This window comes from Diadema setosum, chromosome 12, assembly GCF_964275005.1.
Source record: "Diadema setosum chromosome 12, eeDiaSeto1, whole genome shotgun sequence".
Classification (NCBI taxonomy): Eukaryota; Metazoa; Echinodermata; class Echinoidea; order Diadematoida; family Diadematidae; genus Diadema; species Diadema setosum.
The window spans coordinates 38,289,533-38,311,788 of NC_092696.1; the positions used below are offsets into that span (position 1 = coordinate 38,289,533).

At 39.1% G+C, this 22,256-nt stretch overlaps 1 protein-coding gene across 1 annotated transcript; it reads right to left on the reverse strand.

Moving 5' to 3' along the window:
- Positions 1-4,615: 4,615 nt before the first annotated feature.
- Positions 4,616-14,788, reverse strand: LOC140235937 (uncharacterized). The gene is given in 3 exon segments (XM_072315928.1): positions 4,616-5,560; positions 13,692-14,044; positions 14,047-14,788. Coding segments are annotated over 3 exon segments (2,040 nt in total).
- Between the last annotated feature and the right edge of the window lie 7,468 nt (positions 14,789-22,256).

Genomic DNA, 22,256 nt, shown 5'->3' on the forward strand with positions numbered 1-22,256 from the left:
TTCCGAATTCCCGATAATGATGATAATTGTCACGATGTGACTGAGAGTGCTAGTGTGGAATGTGTGAGATTCTTTGTTTAGGCAAGTTATCAGGTGGAAATGACGATAGCAGGCGTACACAGCATATAGTCCATGGGCCAAGACCCGAAAAATGGGTTGTTGGTACCACCTGAGGTGGCAAAACCTCTTTGGTGTCATTTTGTTTGTCGGGCATAGATATGCTTATCAAGCTATGATAGCATTTCCAAATGAGTAGCTTAGTCATAATAAATGATTTTTTTACCAATTTGGTCTCGTTTTTATATCCCTATACTTCTGAATCGAAACTAACCGCTATACAAAGAAGAGCACTGTCTTCCGTATGTCCCAAAGAGATTTTCCCCAGTGTATGTCCACAGGTGTTCTGTTGTAAACGCGGTGCGCTAAGTCTTTATTCAAGGCGGCGAAGGGAATATCCAAAGGGTTAGGATGTCCACAGCTGTCACGCGGTGCGCTTAGTCTTTATCTAGACCCATGTACCGTTATCATATCTAAAGTTCCTCAAAAATGGGATTATCTATACTGTTTTTATACTACCCTCTCAACAAATACATCAGTTTTAAACAAAAATCACTCTGTATATTTACAATATTATTCATTATAATGTATTCTAGTGTACCAGTACATTATTTTTGCATTAATCTTTTATTGTTGGATGGAAATAAAGCGGCATAGGCGTGGTGTTAGCGTTTCACCGTAGCGCTTTCGCCGGAAAATGATAAATAATTGAAAAATACGGGAAAATTCACGAGGAAGTGCTTTTTTGTTGTTGTTTTTAGATAAAAGGATATACACTGTATCATAAGCTTTGGATATTCCCTTCGCCGTCTTGAATAAAGACTAAGCGCCGTAGACATCATAACCTTTGGATATTCCCTTCGCTGCCTTGAATAAAGACTTAGCGCACCGCGTTTACAACAGAACACTTGTAAACATGCAGAAGACAGTGCTCTTCTTTGTGTAGCGGGTAGTTTCTATTCAGAAGTATAGGGATATAGCAACGAGACCAAATTGGTTAGAAATCCATTTATTATGACTAAGCTACTCATTTGGAAATGCTATCATAGCTTGATAAGCATATCTATGCCCGACAAACAAAATGACACCAAAAAGGTTTTGCCACCTCAGGTGGTACCAATATCTGGCCTGGCCCATGGACTAAGAGAAATTCAGAATCGGGCAAGCCGGGTGGAGAGAAGTGTTTAGGGAGAAAGGACATTGTGAAAGAAAGAGGGAGGCTCAGTGGAGTCAGGGTAGAATGGCTAATGTAGAAAGGGAGAGTTAGTAGGAAAGAATAGGTATTTAGTTAGGGGGAGATAGTTGGGATAGATAGGTTTAACGAAAAAAGGGAAAATTAGTGGAAAGAAAAGGGACATGTAACAAAAAGGGGAAAGCTAGTTGGAACCCGTTTAATCACAGTAGACGGTGGAGTTATATTAGAGGCGACAAGGAAGGTAAATTTGGAGGGAAAAATCAGTTGGATCTGAACATCTGTCAGAGCAGGACATGCTCTTCTAACTCGCTGGTGATAGGAGTAGAGAGGCTGCTGTGCCATGACTCTCCTGCCTGAAATGCAGCGCTGCGTTGTTAGTTAGGGCATTTTATAAAATGGGTTCAAGAATGTAGCCAATAGGAAGCGCTGAAATGAGTCACGTGTGCTTTGGTTATTCTAGTCCCATTGCACTGCGTGTTAAATCCTATTGCCGACCGTCTGTGTGCGCGGCGGCTCCCTTGAATTAAAAATTGCATGCATACGCGCTGTCAATCCTGTAAACAATTTCTATAGTTCGGGCTGCCGGCCGGCCGGTCTTTCTTCCCTTGTGCATAACATGTGTGGCGTACGTATACTCTTATACGTACAGTACAGTAGACCAAGCGTTGTGGGACCGGCGCGCACATGGAGTCATTTTGAAGGGGAAATCCAACGATTTAGCAGGTTAATTCTCGTTTTCAAAGTATGTTGTCTAGTAGGCCTATATGAGGAGTTTATTTCAAGTCTTTAAGGTAAAGGGTGCATATTCTATGTAAAATAAGTAAGTTTTCACGCGGGAACTTAAGTGTCCAGAAACCCAACTCCCCATCATACTTATATGTGCGGGATTTCCGAGTGCGACGTGCGTAAATGTTTGGGACGAACATCTTCGGACGTCATGACCCACAAAGGTTCTTGAAAAACGCTGGAAAATGTTGTTAGTTTTCGAATTTTCGACCCATTTTATAAAACAAATGATGCACAGGATTATTTCGTGGCGTTAGTGGAGATGCAGCTCACTATCGGGTATTCACAATGTAGTGCAACATGCACTCGGCTTCGCCTCGTGCATTTTTCACAATTGTAAATACCCTCGAGTGCGCTACGCCTCCACGAACGCACTCTATCCTGTGCGTCATTTGTATAATAAAAAATCTTTGGACCATCTGTGAAAAAATTGCTTACCAATAGCTTTCTTCACCAGTGTGTTCATAAAAGTGTCTACTAACACCTCTAAATTAGTTGCAACCCAAATCCTTCAGGAAAATTCTTGGGAGCCAATCAAAGTTGGGCACCCGGAGGGGTGTGGGGCAAAAATTGATTTTTTTTTTCCAATATAAGCGTGTGAGATGTTTAACTAGGGGTTTCTGGGGTTGCTGAATCGATTCCAACCATTAGTTTTGAGTAAAAACTATTATCTGACCTTAAAATAGGCCACGCCTCCTTTTTGCCCACTCCGAAATACGTAAATATTGGTATTTTTATACGTATGTAATTGGGTTTATATAGTGGGTTGTTAGAGTGCACTGAAAACATTTGTCTGCGATTGGTAGTAGTCGTTCCCATTTCTCTTATATCCATTACACGAAATATAATCCTATTACTGCTGTACATACTTATTAAATGTTTGATTCTCAATAAGTTCGAACCAACATCCTTGCGAAAAAAAAAACACATTAACTGGGGAGCCAGTTTTACCGATGCAACAAGGGGGGGGGGTCAAACAATCTTTTTTTCCAGTATTAGCATCTGAGATGTCTAATTAGGGGTTTCTTGGGGTGCTGAATGGATTAGAAACATTAGTTTTGAGTAAAAACGACTACCTGACCATTGAAATAGGCCACTCCTACTTTTTGCACCCGCCGAAGCATGTATTATTGGTATTTTATACGTATCTCAGTGGGTTTACGTGAGTTTTTTAGAATGCTGAATAGAGTTCTGTCATTGAATTTGAGCTATACCCACTTTGAAAACGGTGTGCAAAACACTGCAACATAAGTGTGCAATTGGAAGAAGTCGTTCCCACTTCTCTTACTTCCATTATTCTCCATTATAATCCAACAGAAATGTATCTCAATATTAAAACCTTGGTGCTTTACCCTACTCCCCGACATCTCCCTCACTCCTCTCTCAAGCTGTTTGGTTGATGTTCTGGCAAGAGTTACCGTGACATTTGCCGCAAGCAGAAATACACCTGACTCCTTGCTTTTTACAACAGTACCCAAGTGTGCTACAGTCCCCCTCACAGTTGCAGCTGACAAACTTCAGAAGATAGTCCGGTGCGATGGGGTCTGTTGAAGGGAACGGTGCGTAAACTTGGTCACCGAGCTTCCATCCGTACTCCAAGACATCCAATGAAGGAGTTTGCAACATTAGCCAATCTCTGGTTTGGAGATATTAGCTTTTAGGGAATGCTGCGCTGCAGCTTCTGTTGTCGGGACAGTTTCTCAGGTTTGATGCTCCTAGCAGCAGTCCGCTTGCTGAAGATGTCAAATCTCAAGTCTCCCAAGTCTTTGGGTCTTTTTCTATGGAACATGAGCTTAAATAATTCAGAGCTGGTTTTAATAAAATCATCTTTCTTGACTCAGATATCCAGAAACACATCTATGGCCCGTTCTGCCTTGTCAGTCTCGCAGAGCTTGTTTTCCCAAAGTTGATTTGCTGAACCCAGAAATCGCTGATACTGTATCGCAGCCGGAGAAGCCGTGCAAGAAGATCACTTCCGGTATCTCTATGTTACGGCCTCCCTGATCTTTGCAATATCATAAGATGTTTCTTTGGTTGTGGTGAGGAGGCTGGGGTGGTCTGCAGCATGATAAATTAGCAAAACCATGATGTCGGTGTCCTCAGCCCTCACCTTAACAGGAGAATCTTTTGCCTCATCTAGAGTTTTCCGGACTATAGCAGTGTCGTCATCATCGTGGCATTGCTGTATACTGATCCCATTTCCACCGAAAGTCTCAGCAAGCAGCAGAGTGAGCTTAGCCTTGTTGCTCTCGTTGTCTCGGAACTTTTCTCTTGGAACGAGGCTTTTGATGTTTGGGCGAATCAGAATGTCGCAGCATGCATTCTTTGTTCGTCTCGGGTGATCATGGTCCATAGTGGAGCTGCCGTATCCATCAAAGACCACAGTGATCTGGAGAAACTGGCTCCCCATGGACTTCACAAACTTGAGGTAGCTCCCGGCAATGCTCTTCCAGGTGAGGTTAGCCTCCCACTTGAGGAGGGTGGCAGAGCCATGCAGGCCAAGATGAATGGACGTCCATTCATCTTTGCCTACAAGGCTCTGCCAACCTCCTCTGCCTAATCAGCGTTGACTTGGTCCTATGGAGTGCTGTTGAATCCTGTTGGGAAGGATACTAGGGTCTTTTTGTCCCGCGTTGCATCGACGGGGTTGACCTCCTCCAACCATCCGACAGTGGCGTTGACAGCATCTTCATCATTCTTTATCTGGGCTCTTGTGACGTCTGTGTGGTCAGGTAGCCCACGCTTGTTCGTACCTTGTTCAAGTTCCTGGTGAATGCATGAGAAATGGTTTAGCCTCTGAACCCAACACTTGTGAGCAGATTCATTCGGGAAGCGTCTTCTGTTAAGACCGCCTGAGGACTTGGCTTCACGCATGAGTGTGGTTTCTATCGTGATGTCAGTCCTTGTACCTGACCACTCGTGGACTGAGAACCTGACTGCATGGTTTCCATACACGGTGAATTTGGTAAAAGTTTTCTGGAACACTGGACTGTCCTGTCGCTGGTGCATTAGCTGAACATACAGCCTTGCTCCCTTGGCGTACTGATGGTGGCCGGCTGCTGCTATTAAAGGTGTTGGGCATTGCAACGATGCAGCTGAGGTGACCTGCGTGATCCGAGATACGCTCACACCTGACAAACAACTTGACGATGTCGATTCTGCGATGATGAGTGGCTCCTGCACAAAGTCAAGTGGGAGGCTAACCTCACGTGGAAGGGCATTGCCAAGAGCTACCTCAACTTTGTGAAGTCCATGAGGAGCCAGTTTCTCCAAGTCACTGTGGACTTTGATGGATACTGCAGCTCCACTAAAGGCCATGATCACCCGAGACGAACAAAGAATGGAAGCTGCGACAATCTGATTCGCCCAGACATCAAAAGCCTCGTTCCGACAGAAAAGTTCCTTGACAACGAGATCAACAAGGCCCAGCTCATTCTGCAGCTTGCTGAGACATTCAGTAGAAATGGGATCAGAGTACAGCAATGCCACGATCATGTAGACACTGCTATAGTCCGGACAGCTCTAGATGAGACAAAAGATTCTGCTGTTGAGGTGAGGGCTGAGGACACCGACATCATGGTTTTGCTGATTCATCATGATGCAGACCACCCCATCTTCCTCAAAAACAGCCAAAGAAACATCTTATGATATCCCAAAGATCAGGGAGGCCCTAACATAGAGATATCCTAATCCTGAACCTAATCCTAACGCTAACCCAAACTCCTAACCCTGAACCTAACCCTAACATAATAACTCTTTTGACCCTAACCCTAATCTTTACTCTAACCTTACCACTAACTGGTATTTTGCGGGTGGGGGGGGGAGGGCGTAATTGCCCTCTGGAGGTAATTGCCCGGATACGGCCTGTGGCATTTTGAGGTCAATGGTGCGAGGTCACCGGCGCAAAAAAAAAAAAAAAAAAAAAAAACTGTACCGAGGAGTGGAGGAGGGGGGGGGGGGGATGATCACCAGTAGTCACCATATCACATTTATCACAAAGTATCCCTTCATCTAATAAAGTGTTTTGTTTTCTAGATATACCTAATCCCAAAACTATATTTGTAGACCCTACGCATAATGAAGAAGTTATTGATATTATTGATAATTTGAAAGAAGGGAAAAGCCCAGGTTGTGATGGAATCGATAATTATTTGTTGAAAAATATAATTCTTCAAATAATAGATCCTTAAGTGTAATCATTAATTTATCACTCATTACTGGGCTTATACCAAATCAATGAAGACTGCCAAATTTATACCTATACATAAGAAAGGGGAGAAGAATGATGGCAATAATTACAGACCAATATCGTTATTTATTTCAATTTCTAAAGTTTTGGAAAGAATAGAATATATCCAAACTGTAATTTTTTTTTTTAATATGAGTAATATATTTACGAATTTTCAATTTGGATTTAGAGAAAATCACACCACCCACGCTTTAATTACCTTTGTGGAAAAGATTACACATGCACTTGATACATTTTCGCATGCAATAGGCATCTTCCTGGACTTATCCAAGGCTTTTGATACGATTAATCACGGTATACTTCTCTCTAAAGGGCTTTTTACACTTGCGTTTCTTAACCCCGGACTTTCTCTGACCCAGGACTATCGTTAGTCCCGTACCAATTTTTTCAGCTTTTTACACTCGCCAATTAGTCCCGTACTATCTCTTGTCCGGGGCTAAGGGGAAAACTGACCTTTTTACACTCGTATTTCTTAGCCCCGGACTTTCCAAACCACATGAATATTCATAATTACGCTGTGTACTGTACACGTACACGCACGCACCGGCAGCACTTGATTACCTCGTTTCTGATTGGTCATTGAGGGTCGGACTTCGTCTCCGTCGCTTAGCCCAGGATTATTTTTTCGTTCTGTTTACACTCACTTGCTTGGCACCGCAATTGCGGTGCTAACCCCTGCTATTTTGCAGGGCCAGATAGTACCGTACTATCGGTGGGGCTAGCCCACTTTGGCAAAAACGAGTGTAAACAGAAAGTGGGCTAAGGATAGTCCCGTACCAACGGTGGGGCTAAGGCCCCCCCTTAGCCCCACCGTTAGTCCGGGGCTAAGCAAAATTTTACAAGTGTAAAAAGCCCTTAAGTTATCCCATTATGGTATTCGCGGAAAAGCCTTGCCATGGTTCACGAGTTATCTATCTGACAGATTTCAATATGTACATGTGAACAGTTTTGATTCGTCTATGAAGAAAATCAAATATGGCGTTCCGCAAGGAGGTCTGTTAGGCCTACTGGTATTTAAAATTTACATTAATGATTTTTATAGATCTTCAGTTAAACTCTCTTTCATATTATTTGCGGACGATTCCAATCTTTTTCATTCCCACCCTGACCCTAATATCTTAATTACTACAGTGAATTATGAATTGAAGAATGTCTCACATAGGATATATGGAAATAAATTGTCACTGAATATTGAGAAGACAATGTATATGTTTTTCAGTAATTCCAATAGATAGATTATCAGGTAATGTTATATTTGACACTACTTCCCTGGAAAAGGTTTCGTCTATCAATTCTTAGGTGTCTGTGTTAATAATAAGTTATCATGGAGGTGACAGATAAACAATATTTGTAATGTAATTGCACGTAACATCAGTATAATGAATAGATTGGAATATCATCTTCCTTCTTCAGCGTTGATTACACTTTATTCAAGTTTGGTATTTGTTTGTTTGATAGATACTTTATTTTCTGCAAATCAATATACATAAACTAAATAATCGTGAACATGGGAAATATACAAAGTATATTTGAAACAGAGTCGTTTGACTTGCATAAACAACGATATAAAAGGAAATTAATGATATTACAGTATGCATGTCTATGCAGCTGGGATTACAATAACAATATTATATTTAGGAAATGATAATGCAGAGGGCCGCCATTGTAAACATTGCTTGAAAAGATGGCCGGCCAGAGGAAAAGGTAGGTAGGTAAATTGGTAAACAATACAAATCTGCTGCGAAGATAGCAGGGGAAAATAAACTCTGATGTGTGGTGGTGGTGAATGTGCGTGCGAGTGCTTGAGAGTGCACAGGGACAGATAGGCTGGGATTTGGAATGATGAAATTGGTTTGCTGGAAGAGGGAATGACTTACGATGTTGCTACTATCGGGAGACCAACATAAGTCATATAAATTATTCGTGCTTAATTCGTATTTGAAGTATACTGTGATAAAATATGCTTCTTTAAGTTTGCTTTGAATGAAAACAAAGAGGCACACTGTTTCAACTCCTCAGGAAGAGTGTTCCATGTATCCGGACGGCGATGTCTAATCGACTTTTGAGCAAGTAAAAGCTTTGGATTACTTAAATGAAAATCATGGGAGCGACGGGTAGGGTATGAGTGAATATGATCATTAGTTACTAGGGCATTGTGGAAAAATGGTAATAAATTTCGAATGTGTTTATACATAAATATAGCAGTTAAGTATGAATGTATATCATGGGCCTTTAGAGTTTTTAGGCGATAAAATATGGGATCAGTGTGAGCCAAAAAATTTGAATGTGTGCATATACGAAGAGCCTTTTTCTGAAGAAGAAAAATTGTGTTCAATTTGGTTTTGGTACAGTTGCCCCATACAATTCTACAGTACATGACATATGGTAGAAATAAGATGTTGTATAACATCATTAAAGTTTGATAATCAATTAAGTATTTTATTCTCCTTAACACACCAGTTGCTTTAGATATCGCTGTTATAATATTCTGGACATGGGTATTTCAAGTTAGATTGTTATCTAGGGTCACTCCTAGGAACTTGGTTGAATGTTTCTCAGCAATGTTTATATCATCAATGAGGAAGGGTGGGTTGGGATTGAAGCGTATGAAAATGTATAAAACATGTTTTATCAATATTCAATGAAAGCTTATTGCTTCTAAACCATTTCGAAATATTACTTAATTCCATGTTAAATGTATCAGTCAATGTTACAATATCCTTGTGGGAATAAAAGACATTGGTGTCGTCTGCAAATAAAATGAAGTTTAAACGAGGAGAGGAATTAATGATATCATTAATATAAATCAAAAAAGTAGGGGCCCGAGGATAGATCCCTGAGGGACACCACATGACACGTTCAAATGGAACGAATGACTGGATTTAAATGCAAAATGCTGTTTTCGATGACTTAGATAACTTCTAAACCATGACAAATTAATCCCTCTCACCCCATAATTATATTATTTTTCAAATAAAATGTCATGATCAATATTGTCGAATGTTTTACTCAGATCCATAAAAACTCCAATTATATGCTCCTTTTTAATAAGCGCATCAATAATATTATCAACAGATTTGATTATAGCATAATCGGTAGAAAATCCTTTCCTAAAGCCAAACTGATTCACATTTAATATTTCATTTCCAATCATGAAAGAGGAGAGACGCTTTTAAATTAATTTTTTTCTAAAATTTTCGATATTGCAGGTAACAATGAGATGGGTCTATAATTTTTCACCAATGATGGATCTTCTCTTTTTTAAATGGGGATAACTTTGGCGATTTTAAAAGAGTCTGGAAACTCGCCGTTAAGTAAGGATAGATTAAATATATGGGTGAGAGGGGCTGCTAAGGGGTAAATTATTTTTTCAAAAAATTCACCCTTAAGTTGTCAGGCCCACAGGAATTACTACATTTCAGAGATTGAACAATATCAATAATTTCTGATTCATTTATTGGAGTAAAAAACAAGGAATTTTGATTACTTTCAGGTAAGTAATCTTTATAATTTTTGATATCATTTATGGGAATAGATGCAGCTAGAGAAGGACCAACATTAACAAAAAATTGTTAAAAATATTTGCAATTTGATCAGGATTAGTAATAACTATATCATTATGGGTAATGCTATCAGGACATTCCGTAGGTTTCTTTTTGAGTATTTCATTAACAATCCGCCAAAGAGCATTTTTATCGTCCTTATTAGATTCGAGTTTATTTGAAATATATGATTTCCGTGAAACTCGAATCAAAGAAGTTAATCTTTTCTATGTATTATACCTTTTCACGTTTTCAGGAGTAGGTTTCCTCAGAGATATTTTATAAAGACGGTTTCGAGTAAGAATGGAATATATGTGACTCTGCACCTCAAAACAAACAAAAAGTCGCCAGACATGAATTTTTAGTTAAGACCATATTCTGAAAGAGCAGACCTTAAGCTTTAATATGATGTATAACTCAAATCAAATGGACTCTCCTAACCTATCTAAATATTGAAAAGAAAGCACAAACTCGGGAAAAGCGTGAACTGAGAAAAGAGGCTCTGAAGTACAGTGTCTATTCAAGCGCTTAATCTTTACCAAACCGTGCTGGCTGTGCGATGAATGGGACAAAAAAACAGGAAGTAAACCACCAGAGTAACAACAATGAAGGGATTATCGGATTAAACTGAAATTAGGCATGTCTCATTAACACATTCTGTCCATAATTAACGCCAACTTTCAAAGCAGTAGCACTATCCTTTCAAAAGTTATTAGAGTTGAAAGTGAAGAGTGTGGACAAGGTTTTTCAGAAATGTAAAAGGGATTCTAAAGACACACCTAATCACACTATTCTACCAAAATTTTTCGAGATAAAATGCTAAAAAACACACTTTCCTGCCCGTTTTATGATACCAAATTTTAGCATTATGTAAAAGAAGACCCACTCTTTCAGAAAATATGAAAAAGTCAAGTTCGGCTAGATTGACCCATTTCACTTATTTTCAGTCCTCACGCAAAATCAGTGTGTGCGACTTTATGTTCGTTTTGAGGTGCACGGTCACATATACAACCTTGAGTAATCCACGGTTGCCGAGCTCTTTTCCTTCCATTTACTTTGGGAGTTAAAGGAATATGTTTATCATGATAATCTAATTTTTTTTTGTTAAAAAAAATCGTAGGAAGAATTAACATCTTGGAGTTCAAAGACGTCATTCCATTGTTCTTCGAATAAATCTTGATTCAATGAATCAATATTTTGTGGCGTTTCATGTCGATACATTTTCAAATTTTCCACGTACTCGAACAATTTTCGCTAAGAAAACGATAATGTATACGGGCCCTAGATACTGGAATGACCTCTCCCCCGAAATAACAAGCTGCTCGTCTTTATATTCCTTTAAACGTAAATTAAAAGAGTTTTTATTGAGTGCATATTTTGCAGACACTGAACAGTCGTAATGTCTTATGTAATACTGTGGTATGTTATTGTCCAATCAAACATTTTGTCAACACGTTACAGATGCCACTTAGGGTCTTGCCATCGGGCTCTCTGAATTCATCATTAGCAATTCCACACTCTACTTCGTTTCCCTCTCTTCCTCTTTCCCTCTGCCCCTCTCTAACCTTCTATGCAGAGCTTGACGGCAGGCACCAAATGGCTTAATAGTTGTACATGTTACTTTTTGTGTCTTACTGATCATATCCTGGTGAAAGTTTTAATGCAACAATAGTTTATAGTATATACACCAAAGTAGGTTGTATAATAATGATGGCTCGGTCACAGTAAGTTCCTATTAATGTATAGTTTGTTTGTTTTTCTTCTTCTTTTTTATTACATAAAATTTGGCAACCTTACATCATCATTCTGGTCTTCTATCCGTTCTCCGTTTCTTTTTCACAAACACTGATTACTCGGGGCTTACAGCCAAACAAGCTAGCTTTCATGTAGGTCCCGTCATACTTCTCTTTGATCAACCCCATTTCGATTTCGATTTGACCAGTTATCATTACATGTAATTACTGTGTTATCACCATGTATATTCTTTGTTTTCTGCACATTGTTCTCAAGGTAAAAGAACTTGTCTGGTTTCTGTTGTAATGTTCATAAATGAGAAGTATGAAAATAAAATGAATTGAAATGAATTGAAATATGCTTGGGTTGGCGACGTATTGGAGTTATTACAGATTTATCATTAATCATAAAAATCGGTAAATGATCAGATATATCTGAATAAAGAATACCGTTCGTACAGGTTTTAGTTATAACATTAGACAGTATATTATCTATTAATGTGTTACTATAGGTGGTGTTATTTATTCTGGTAGGTTTATTGATGTGGGGATGCAGTGAGTTGGAAAGTAATATGTCATGGAAATGGGTGGGTTGTAATAAATCTATATTGTAATCTCCCATAAAAAAAAAAAAAATGGATTTTCTTTCTCCAAAAATTTCGTTAGCACATTGATCGAAGTTGTCAATAAAAGATTGAACGTCATTTTGTGGAGGACGGTAAATGGTACCAACTATAATATTTTTCTCATTATCATTTAAGATTTCAATAAATACACTTTCTGCTCCCTGAATACCCAAATCAGTTCGAATTTTAAATCTAATTTGATTATTAACGTACATGGCAACCCCACCTCCTATGCCATGCTTTCTGTCATTACGAATAAACTTATAATTTTCCATGCCAAATAGGTCCGGGAATTGGTGTGCAACCATGTTTCGGTGACTCCTATAACGGAGAATGGAAAATTATTGAGGGAATTTAAAAATAGTTCAAACGTATCAAAAAATTTTAGTTAAGCTTCTTGAATTAAGGTGAATTAAACTGAAATTAGCACAAATCTGATTTGCCTTATTGAAGAAAAACTGACTGTTGAATTCATTGATAGTGAAATACTGGCTTGTGTGGTTGACTAGCTGTTGGTCATCTATTCCAAAATCAAAATCCATTTACAATGAGTGACATTATATAAATAGTGCATGCTCTATGATGCACTATACTGGATTAGAGAACGACAAATACTAATCATCCTGAGTGTTGTTTTGTTTCACCGAGGCCGCAGGCCGAGGTGAATAGAACTGCACGAGGGATAATTTAGTATTTGGAGTTCTATAGTCCAGTACTGGTGCATCAATAGAACATGCACTATTTGTAATAGTAAATAGGCCTCTCGATCTAGGCCACCAATGAATGTTGCGTAGGTCTTCTAGAGCTAGAGGCCTAACCGTTGTGTACATCTAGATCACTTCTAACGTTAGTAGGCCTACCGTCCTTAGCTTAGGCCTCCTGGTATTAGATATTCTAGCTCTAACGTTAGATCTATAGATCTAGGTCTAGTTCTAGACCACACTCCTACTTCGTTTAGAAAAACGAGGTCTAGATCTAAAATACTCAAGTTTCTTACCTATAGAACAAAAAAAAAAAATTGAGCTCCAAATCCAGATGAACACCAAACACTTGAACTTGAATGCGCTGAAATTCCAATGAAAACTTGAATGCACAACTGGAACAATGGTCAATCCACTCAATGGAACATATTCACAGTAACACGTTCTCTAGTTAGTATAGTGTCTTCCATTTGGAATGTTACTTCTGATTGTAGATTACTTTCACTTTACAATTGTAAAAATGAAGGTGCATTTGAGAGCTCACAAATGTAGATATGTTCACTGGAGATGCAGTTGGCTGACTGAGATCCAGCTGAGATGACTGTGGTGGGGAAGGAGGCGCAACATTTGAAGTGGTGCTTGAAGTAGGTCCAGAAGTGACAGTAGACTTATCAGTAACGTTAGATCCAGCAGTAGAACTACCGGCACGCTGTATCTGTAGCTGAACAAGGCCAGAACTAGGAGTAGCGTTAGTCCCACTAGAGCTAGGTCTCGATCTACGCAAGGTTGACTGTAGGCCTACATTCACATCTTCAGATCTGCTTGTACTGGTACTTGCGATCGTCAAGCTCATTCTCCTCTTCTGACTCTCCTCTACCCTAGAGTAGTGTTTGATGCTAGACTCCGATTTATGTCCAGAAATGGACATGATGTGCCGAGCTTCAAACCCAGCAATATCAAGTTTGTTGATAGCTGTTGCACGGAGGCAGTGATTGGTATATAACCTGGAGCACTTGGCTTCACTTGAGATAACTGCCATTTTATTCCCAAGTGTATTCATGCCCACAGCCATATTATCATACCAAGAGTTAACTGCAGGCCTAGCTGCCTTTGGCCGTTGCCAAAATGCTTCACATTTTTCATTCAGACGAGATTTGTAAACGATGCGACAGGGCAGTCGGACTCACCCGTTTCGTACATGCGGCCGCATTGACTTTTTTCATCATCATCCGCACCGCCACGATGGTTCTTTGTCGTCATGTCCCGAACAAGGTGAACATACCGCTGATTTGCTGAATCTTTGTCAACGGCAAAATTATCTGTTTTCATCTGACGAAGATTTTCACGACCTCTGTTGCTGAGATGCAGCATGAGATCGAGAAACACCTTATTCTGCAAACCTTTTGGTGTCGTGGGGTCAACTGCAGAACTTTGCCTTATTCTGTCCATGTCCTCTGTGGTGATCGGATCTTTATGCCCAATGACACCTTTCCCCTCTGTCTTCAACATGTGGAGGACCGCGTTAAACATTTCACAAGATGATTGGAAAGCATCATCCTTCGTAATGTCTACTTGACGATGCTTTAGTAAGTAGCGATGAAGTCCGTATCGAATCGTGATCATCGACCGCTTGGCATAGAGCTCCCCGTCGCCTCGACGTACTTCTGCATAAAATGTCCGAAGGAAAGTGTTCAATTCGGGAGAAGAAGAATGCTCGGTCACACGAGATAAATATATGTTTTTCTGTTCGCAATATGCCCTCAAAATGTTCAAGGAGTGATTAATAACGTCCTTGGTTCTTCTGGAATCCTTTCCATCCACGATAGACTGTAATTCCACCTCAGAAAGAGATAGAAATCGCTGATCTCGCCCACTCTCTCGAAGAGGTAAACTGGCCATTTTGACCGATGGAAGTTAGAGCTTGATTAACCGGTTAACTACAACTGGTACGTTAGAGCCGAAAATTTTCCTCCGATCACGCATTATCGATCATTAATAATTGTCTGATCGAAATTATCTACCGCTACCTATAAAAAATCCCGCAATTTTGCCTTCGCTGTTATCGATAGCCCTGTGAGTAACGTTTTCTTCACGAAATGATATCGATCCCCATACGATAGCAATCGTAAACAATTAACTCATCCCCTATTTATTAACACGGGATTCCCCGTGCAAAAATCAACGTTATAGTGGCACGGTCGTTGTATTTGTTTCAACTTGGTCAATTTATGTTTAATTACAACTGCAGCCATCTACCCAAAATATTTTATTCCTTATTTCACCGTAACAGCCAAGTACGTAATTATCCCACGAGACAATGCCCCAGTCACATAGACATCCCGGATCACCCCGGCTGTTACCACGAAAACGAGCACATGAACCCCCACTTTTTACCATTTTTCTGGAATAACTAAGCCTTTTTCTACAATTCGGTCAAGTTTCGTGAAAATGACATGGGTTTTGGATGTACAGCATGAGTTTTATAAATCCTGTCCTTTACCTCACCCCTAACAGAAAACATCGATGAAAAGGATTTAAGAGATTTCGGTGTTTTCTGCCGCGTGAGGGCTCTTCTTGCTCAAGAATGAATGTAAACCCTAACTTTAAAACCTTTTCCTTGTTTTGGGTACCTTTTTTTCTACAATATTTGCAAATTCGGCGCAAATAACGTGGATTTTGACAGAATTATGGAGATTTAAGTTTGCCATTGCAGATTTTGTTGCCAATCATGGTCTTGATCCTGTAACGCTATCATTTTGGTACAGGGCAGCAGATTAGTCATATTCTTCAAAGTCCCGTAGAAGAAAAACAAGCACATGAATTTATGGTTTTGTTTGCATAGTTGGGCTTAAGATAGCTCAAAGTCATACAATGGTATGGAAAGTTTGAAGAAAATAACATGGACTTCACTTTAACCGAGGAACGTCCTTAAGTGCCGTCTTAAATTCAAGCCGAAGGTTGGCGACTATGGACCTCCACTCTGTTCTGTTCATGGCCGCCTTACTACATGCGGCCACACTCTTTCCTGTCCACTCCTTTATGTTGTTACACCACACACTGCGCTGGCGTCCTTTGCATCCCCTGCCTTCTATATTCCCTTTAAGTACACTTTTTGGGATGTTCTGCTGTCTTTTAACATGACCAAAATATTTGAGTTTTCTTGATTTAATGACTTTCATCAAGGTTTTTTTTTTTTTTGTGACACTCAGATGATCTAGAACCAAACTGATTTGTTTTCCTGTCTGACCATGATAATACGGCCCAGGCGTCTGAAGATCCCCGCACATCTCGAATGCAGCCAGCCTTTTCATATCGTCCATATCGTCCATGTTACACAACAGTAAAGGAAAGTTGAACGCACGTAACATTTTACTTGTCTGAGCTTGGTTGCAGTAGATATCTTCATTGATGTTAACACTTTACTCATTTAGGTAACTTACTGCCGTTCCAATTTTTCGCCTAATGCATGTAATGTTTCTCCACCATTCTTCCCATCTTCATTAACACTGTGTGCTAAATAAAATGTGATGAATTCACTTACTTGTTCCAGGAGAGTATTGCTGATAGAGATGTTTACCATGGTATTTCCACCTTTCGAGATATTACCATCGTTTTGGTCTCTTTCACATTCATGTCCAAGCCAAATGCCTTACTTTGGCGGTATATTACATCAACAATTGTTTTCAGGTCTTGTTCATTATCAGCCAGCAACACAGTATCAACAATATAAACACAATATAAAGGCAATTACACAAACATTCATATTTTATGAAAATTACACATTCCATCAACTTGGCACAGACATATGTTCAGGGTAGCAATTATTCCCCTTGCTTTCTGAAAGCGATGAGTCTAGTACTCTTTCATTATGGTAGAAAATTGATTTTTTTTTTGGTGGAAGTCCCTTTATATTTTATTTATAATTTATTGTTGTCGACACATGACATCATAACATCTCTAGCTCATCCAGCGGTTTCACCACCAAGACTTTAACAATTCATGAATTTTGCATCAATACAATTTTTTTCGATTTTCCTAAAACTTTGACAAATGTGTCCTACTAATTTTGCTGCTTTCACTCAATCTACATTCTCTTTGGGTTTAAACCTATCGTGACCGTGCATTACCAAAATTTATGAACAAAAAATCGGACCCCTTGATACGTGAGGACTCAAAAAAGAGTGAAACGAGTCAACAAAGTCAATAATATTAAGTTTTCATATCTTCTAAAAGCGTTATCCTTCTTCTACACATTTTCCTTAGGTTTGGGATCACAAAATGATTTGGAACGTGCATTTTTAGCAATTTTTCGACAACACTTTTTTGTAGAGTAGTAAGATTAGGTATGTCTTAGAGGCCCCTTTTCTTGATAACCCTTTGCACACTCTTGACTTTCTAGTCTGATACCTTTTGACTTTCTAGTCTGATACCTTTTGAAGGGATAATGCTCCTGCTTTGAACGTTGGCATTCATCATGCACCGAATGTGTTAAAAGAGCATTGTCAATCTCAATTTAATCTGATAATTCCTTCATTGTTGTTGCTCCAGTGGTTTATATCATGTCTTTTTTTGTGCCATTCAACGCACATGTATAGCACGGTTAACCACTTGAATAGACCCTGTACTTTAGAGCCTCTTTTCTCGCTTCACACTTTTCCAGAGTGTTTGCTTTCTTTCCAATATTTAGATATTCAGTCCATTTCAATTGAGCTATACATCATTTTAAAGTGTAAAGTCTGCCCTATAAGAATCTGCCCCTTAACTACAACTCAAATCTATGTATGGCGACTTTCTGTTAGTTTTGTGATGCAGAGTCACCATTACATTATAGAATGAGGGAGGATCAGGTCGAAGAGAAAGGACGGTATCTATTTCACATTGTTTGTTTTGTTTGTTTGTTTGTTTGTTTTACGAGATTGACCTGACACAGAAAGAGTTTGTTTTCATGCTCGTAACCATCTAAGTGGTACTCTGATACTGTACGAAAATTAAAATGGTACTTTTCTGATTTGTATGTTACTGTCATGGAAAACAATTGCTAATGTATTTTATTCACTTTAATCCTCTTCTTTATTTTTCACATGTTGCAGAAGCCATATGAGTTGAGCCACATCTGCTGATAAAATGGTGCGAATCATTAATTTCCTCGCGATGTGAATGTCCTTTCAGGAGAATTGCCATGACTAGATGCATTCACCTTGGGCGTGGGTGAATTCGCTATTTTCTGCACCATCTCGTTTTCCTATGATATGGAGTGTCGCAGTGTGAATCTCTCTATTAGGCGCTGTATATCCCTGAAAGAGAAAATTGATAATGTATTATATCATTTAAAATTCCATTTATTATCATTGAAGTTGTCATTCGCTTAATGGTGTTAGTCACGCACTACCGATCACATCTCGTTTTTACGGAGCACACCATGAGCGCAGTGAATCAGTATAGCAGCTGAAGACTCATTAAATTCATGGGCGTCTTGCCAAAATCGTGCATAGTCTTTCCACGGCAGTCGGTAGAAGCTTGTTGTATCAATGCTTTGAGGTATCGGTAACATGGTCCCAACAAGCGCGAGTAGTGTCTCTTTTTCTTTCTATCTCTCTCTTTCTCTCTCTCTCTCTCTCTCTCTGAGATCATGTTAAAAAGTTTTAAAAGGTTTAAAAAGGAAATAAAAGGGGAAAAGGATTTCTTATCAAACAAGCTTTGAAATGTGGAAAGATGCAAAATGAGACTGCAAACAAGCGCATTGTTTAGGAGGTTGTGCTCATGGTTACATGTATCAAAACAATGTCTTTCGGTCGAGCAAAAGTCGGCCCCGTCATCTACTGCCATTCGAACAGCGACAGTACCACCAGGCCATCCATGGTTGCCGGCAGTGACACAATGAACTTGGAGCAAATAGGCCTACCCAAGTTCCGAATTTCCGATAGTAATCATCATCATTATTATCTTGTTCTGCTTTTTCTTTTTCTTCTTCTTCTTCTTCTTCTTCTTCTGCTTCTTCTTTTGTAGAAGGGCATCCTTCATAATATAGTTGAAGATCAGCACCCCGCAGAGCTATGTTGGCAGAACTGGCATAAATATGCTAATTTTGACGCTTCAGCATCTTACATTATGCTAGGCATAGTTTCTCTGTTTTCAACATTATTCTAGTCCAATTGTTTGTTGTTGTTGTTGCTCGTTTGGCAGCTATTCTGCATTAGAATTGAAGAATCATAGAAACTGTGTGAGAGAAAAAAGAGACTGCTTAAAACCTTGAGTCCATGTCCCAACTTGAAATTGATATTTGAATGCAGTAAAATGTTCTTTGACTTCATGATCTTCTAATGCACTGGATGAGTTCAATGAAGAATAATTATGTGTCTTTACTTGAGGAAATCAATGTTGATCCAGCTGTTAATCACCATAATAAAAAAATCTGGAAAAATAAAAAAAGAGAAAACATTGAGAAAGCTTGATATTTTTAAGTAACACCGGGCATGTATGAAAGTGACTTTGTGTAAAGTGAGAAACTTTTGGATGAACCTGCTTGTAAGTGATATTTGGGACCAAAATAAAGAAAGTAGTTTCAAAGGTCTGGCAAAAGAAGCCACCATAATTTAGGAAAAAATCAAGTCTTTGCTTTCGATCCCATCGACATATTGATGGAAGCAGATGAGATGTGAAGTGAAGTGTAAAGAGGTAATAGAGGTAGAACACTCCAAGATGATGCAAGTATTTATTGCCCGATAGCCGTCATATGAATGGATCTCTGACGTTCGATATACGTTTTATGCGTCACCCGTTTGTTCCTCGTGCGTTTTGTCCAATGGGCATGCGGTTCATATTCGTTTCTCATGCATTTGCGCACGTTCCACTGCCCTGTACACAATCACCCCAGGTGCGTTGTCTCTTCATTCTATTCGGCCCCTACACTGTGCATGTACTCTCCTCTAAAACGGAAACTTTACATCATTATTTTGTTCTGCGGACTAACGATTTGAACAACGGATGAACACATGTCGCCCGTTTCTTGAACGGTGGACCTATCTGACAAACTGTACTAGGGGCTTAGATACGACGTTTTAGTCCAAACTGAATTGTGGCATGTAAGTTCTATAATATGTACACATTTACATATCCACTCTTAAAGTAAGGACCATAAAGGCGCGCTCTTCGCTTGAAAACTGTGGACGAAACGCCATGTTGCCTATACATGAACGCGTCACGCACAAACTTTCTAAGCCTGCTTCGTTGGCGCACATACGGGGTCCATAACCCATCTGAAGGTTTCATTGATATCTAATCTATGAGCGAAAACTAGTCGGCGACTGGGCACCGACTGGTCGCCGACAATGATCTAATTGTTAGTTGGTTATCAGTCGCGGCCGGTGAATACGAGGCCCGTCCTTAAAGGGCCCCTGAAATCCAAATGCATGTTGATTTGTGTCAATTTATGATACCCTCAACATCTCTTTCCCGGTGAAACGAATATCTAGAAACATTCCATCCATTTTTAACGATTTTTTCTTCTACCTTTCTTCAGATTACTTGAGAACGCCCACAAAAAAAAAATCCTTCCAAACCAATATTCCTCAGATGACTTCATCTGTCAATCATTGCTCAGGTACTGAAACGTTTAACAAAAGACATTGGAATGCACCTGCCCCCCCCCCCCCTCCGATTTGGCATAACTTGCATGTTCCCTTTGTTAGTTACATCAATATCACAGAAATATTCTCAGGAATGTATAAGTGTACATGTACAAAACATGTGCTTAAAAGTAATATACATATTTGAAATATATTATTATACACATATGATAGCATAATCAAGAAATTATGTGTGAAGCCAAGTTTCACGATATTTACTAAATAATGTTGAGAATGTGTGTTGAATTCTTGTCACATTTTCTATGCGTCGTCACTGATGTAGCGACGTCACAAACTGTTGTTGTCTTGTTATGCAGCGATGGCGGCACCAATACACTGTAATAATAATTTCATAATTTTTGAACGGATTGCCCGAGTTTCCTCGAACTTCACAGTTAAGTTCTAGTGTCAGCCCTTCGTTCTCTCAATACACATATATATTTAGGTTTCATGCCCCCTTTTACGGTTTAAAGCTTAGCTTGCGACGGTGTGCACTTTACCTTGAAATCATGATATTTCTTTCGGGGAATTCTGAAGCTACCACCACTAGCGATCCCTATAGAGAGTTGTTATGTTTTGACTAGTTCTGTATTCAAGGCTGAGTGGAGTTTGTAATCCGGACGTAATACAACAACCAATGAGGGAGACGATCGTGGCATAAACTTGAGCTTGATATTCATATCTCTCTGTTACCAGGATGTAAAAACTGCATTGTTTCTGAGACATAAATATGGAATTTCTTGAACTCGAGTCACTTGTTCCTGGCTCCTGACTGAAACCTTGGTCCTGTATTACTCTTGAATCCGGAATCCACCTCAGACCATAAAGGTAAGGTTCTGATGGTTTGATAATGTGATATACCATTATTGGGTGTCTTTTTGTTTATGATTAATTTCGAGCATTTAGTGTGTGAGGGAAGAGAGATCGTCTGTGTAATTTTATTTTTAGGGTATTACGTTGATTTGCTTTGAAAAAGATAATCTTTGTAGAACTTCTCCATTAGGAGCATGACGAGTTTGTGTGTGCATTTATGTATCAGCTATTGAGTATAATCACTATTTTGTGCTCAATTGCAACGAGATATTTATCAACTTTACTTAACCCTAAACAGGCCTGGCTATAGGTAGGTAATAAAGTCCGGGGGGGGGGGGGATTCCCAGACCCCCGCCCTCGGCTCCAGATCACGGCTGCGAACTTGCTATCGAGGTGAAAATCGGCACACACATTGCCTGTGATGTAATCGACATAACTGTGAAGTTGACCTTAAAAAAGATACAAATTCAAGCTATTTTATGCTATTTTGCGTAATGTATGGGTGAAATCAAAATTTTTGTTATAAATGAATAGATAGCGTTCAATAAGAGCATATTTTTGGTGTGCACATTCTTTTTAGTGTTCTTAGCAAATTCAGTTCACTCCAATTCAATTCAATTCATTCAATTTCATTCTTCTTTTTCAATCAAAATGTAGGCCCTGATTGCAAATAGAATCAAAAAGAATTTCCTAAGTCTTTTATTGGTTGTTATTTTCTTTTCTATCTCTTTGTTTGTTTGTTTGTTTGTTTTTTGTATTTTTTTTGTTTTATGATAGAACATCTGGTGATACTGTTCTTAGAATAAAAAAATATATATTACTTAATTTGAATCAATAGAAAGCAAAATAATCATTTTTTTATGAAAATATGACTGAAAGCACAATTTGGATTGAAATTGTTTATGAATCTACGTTTTTGAGCAATTTCT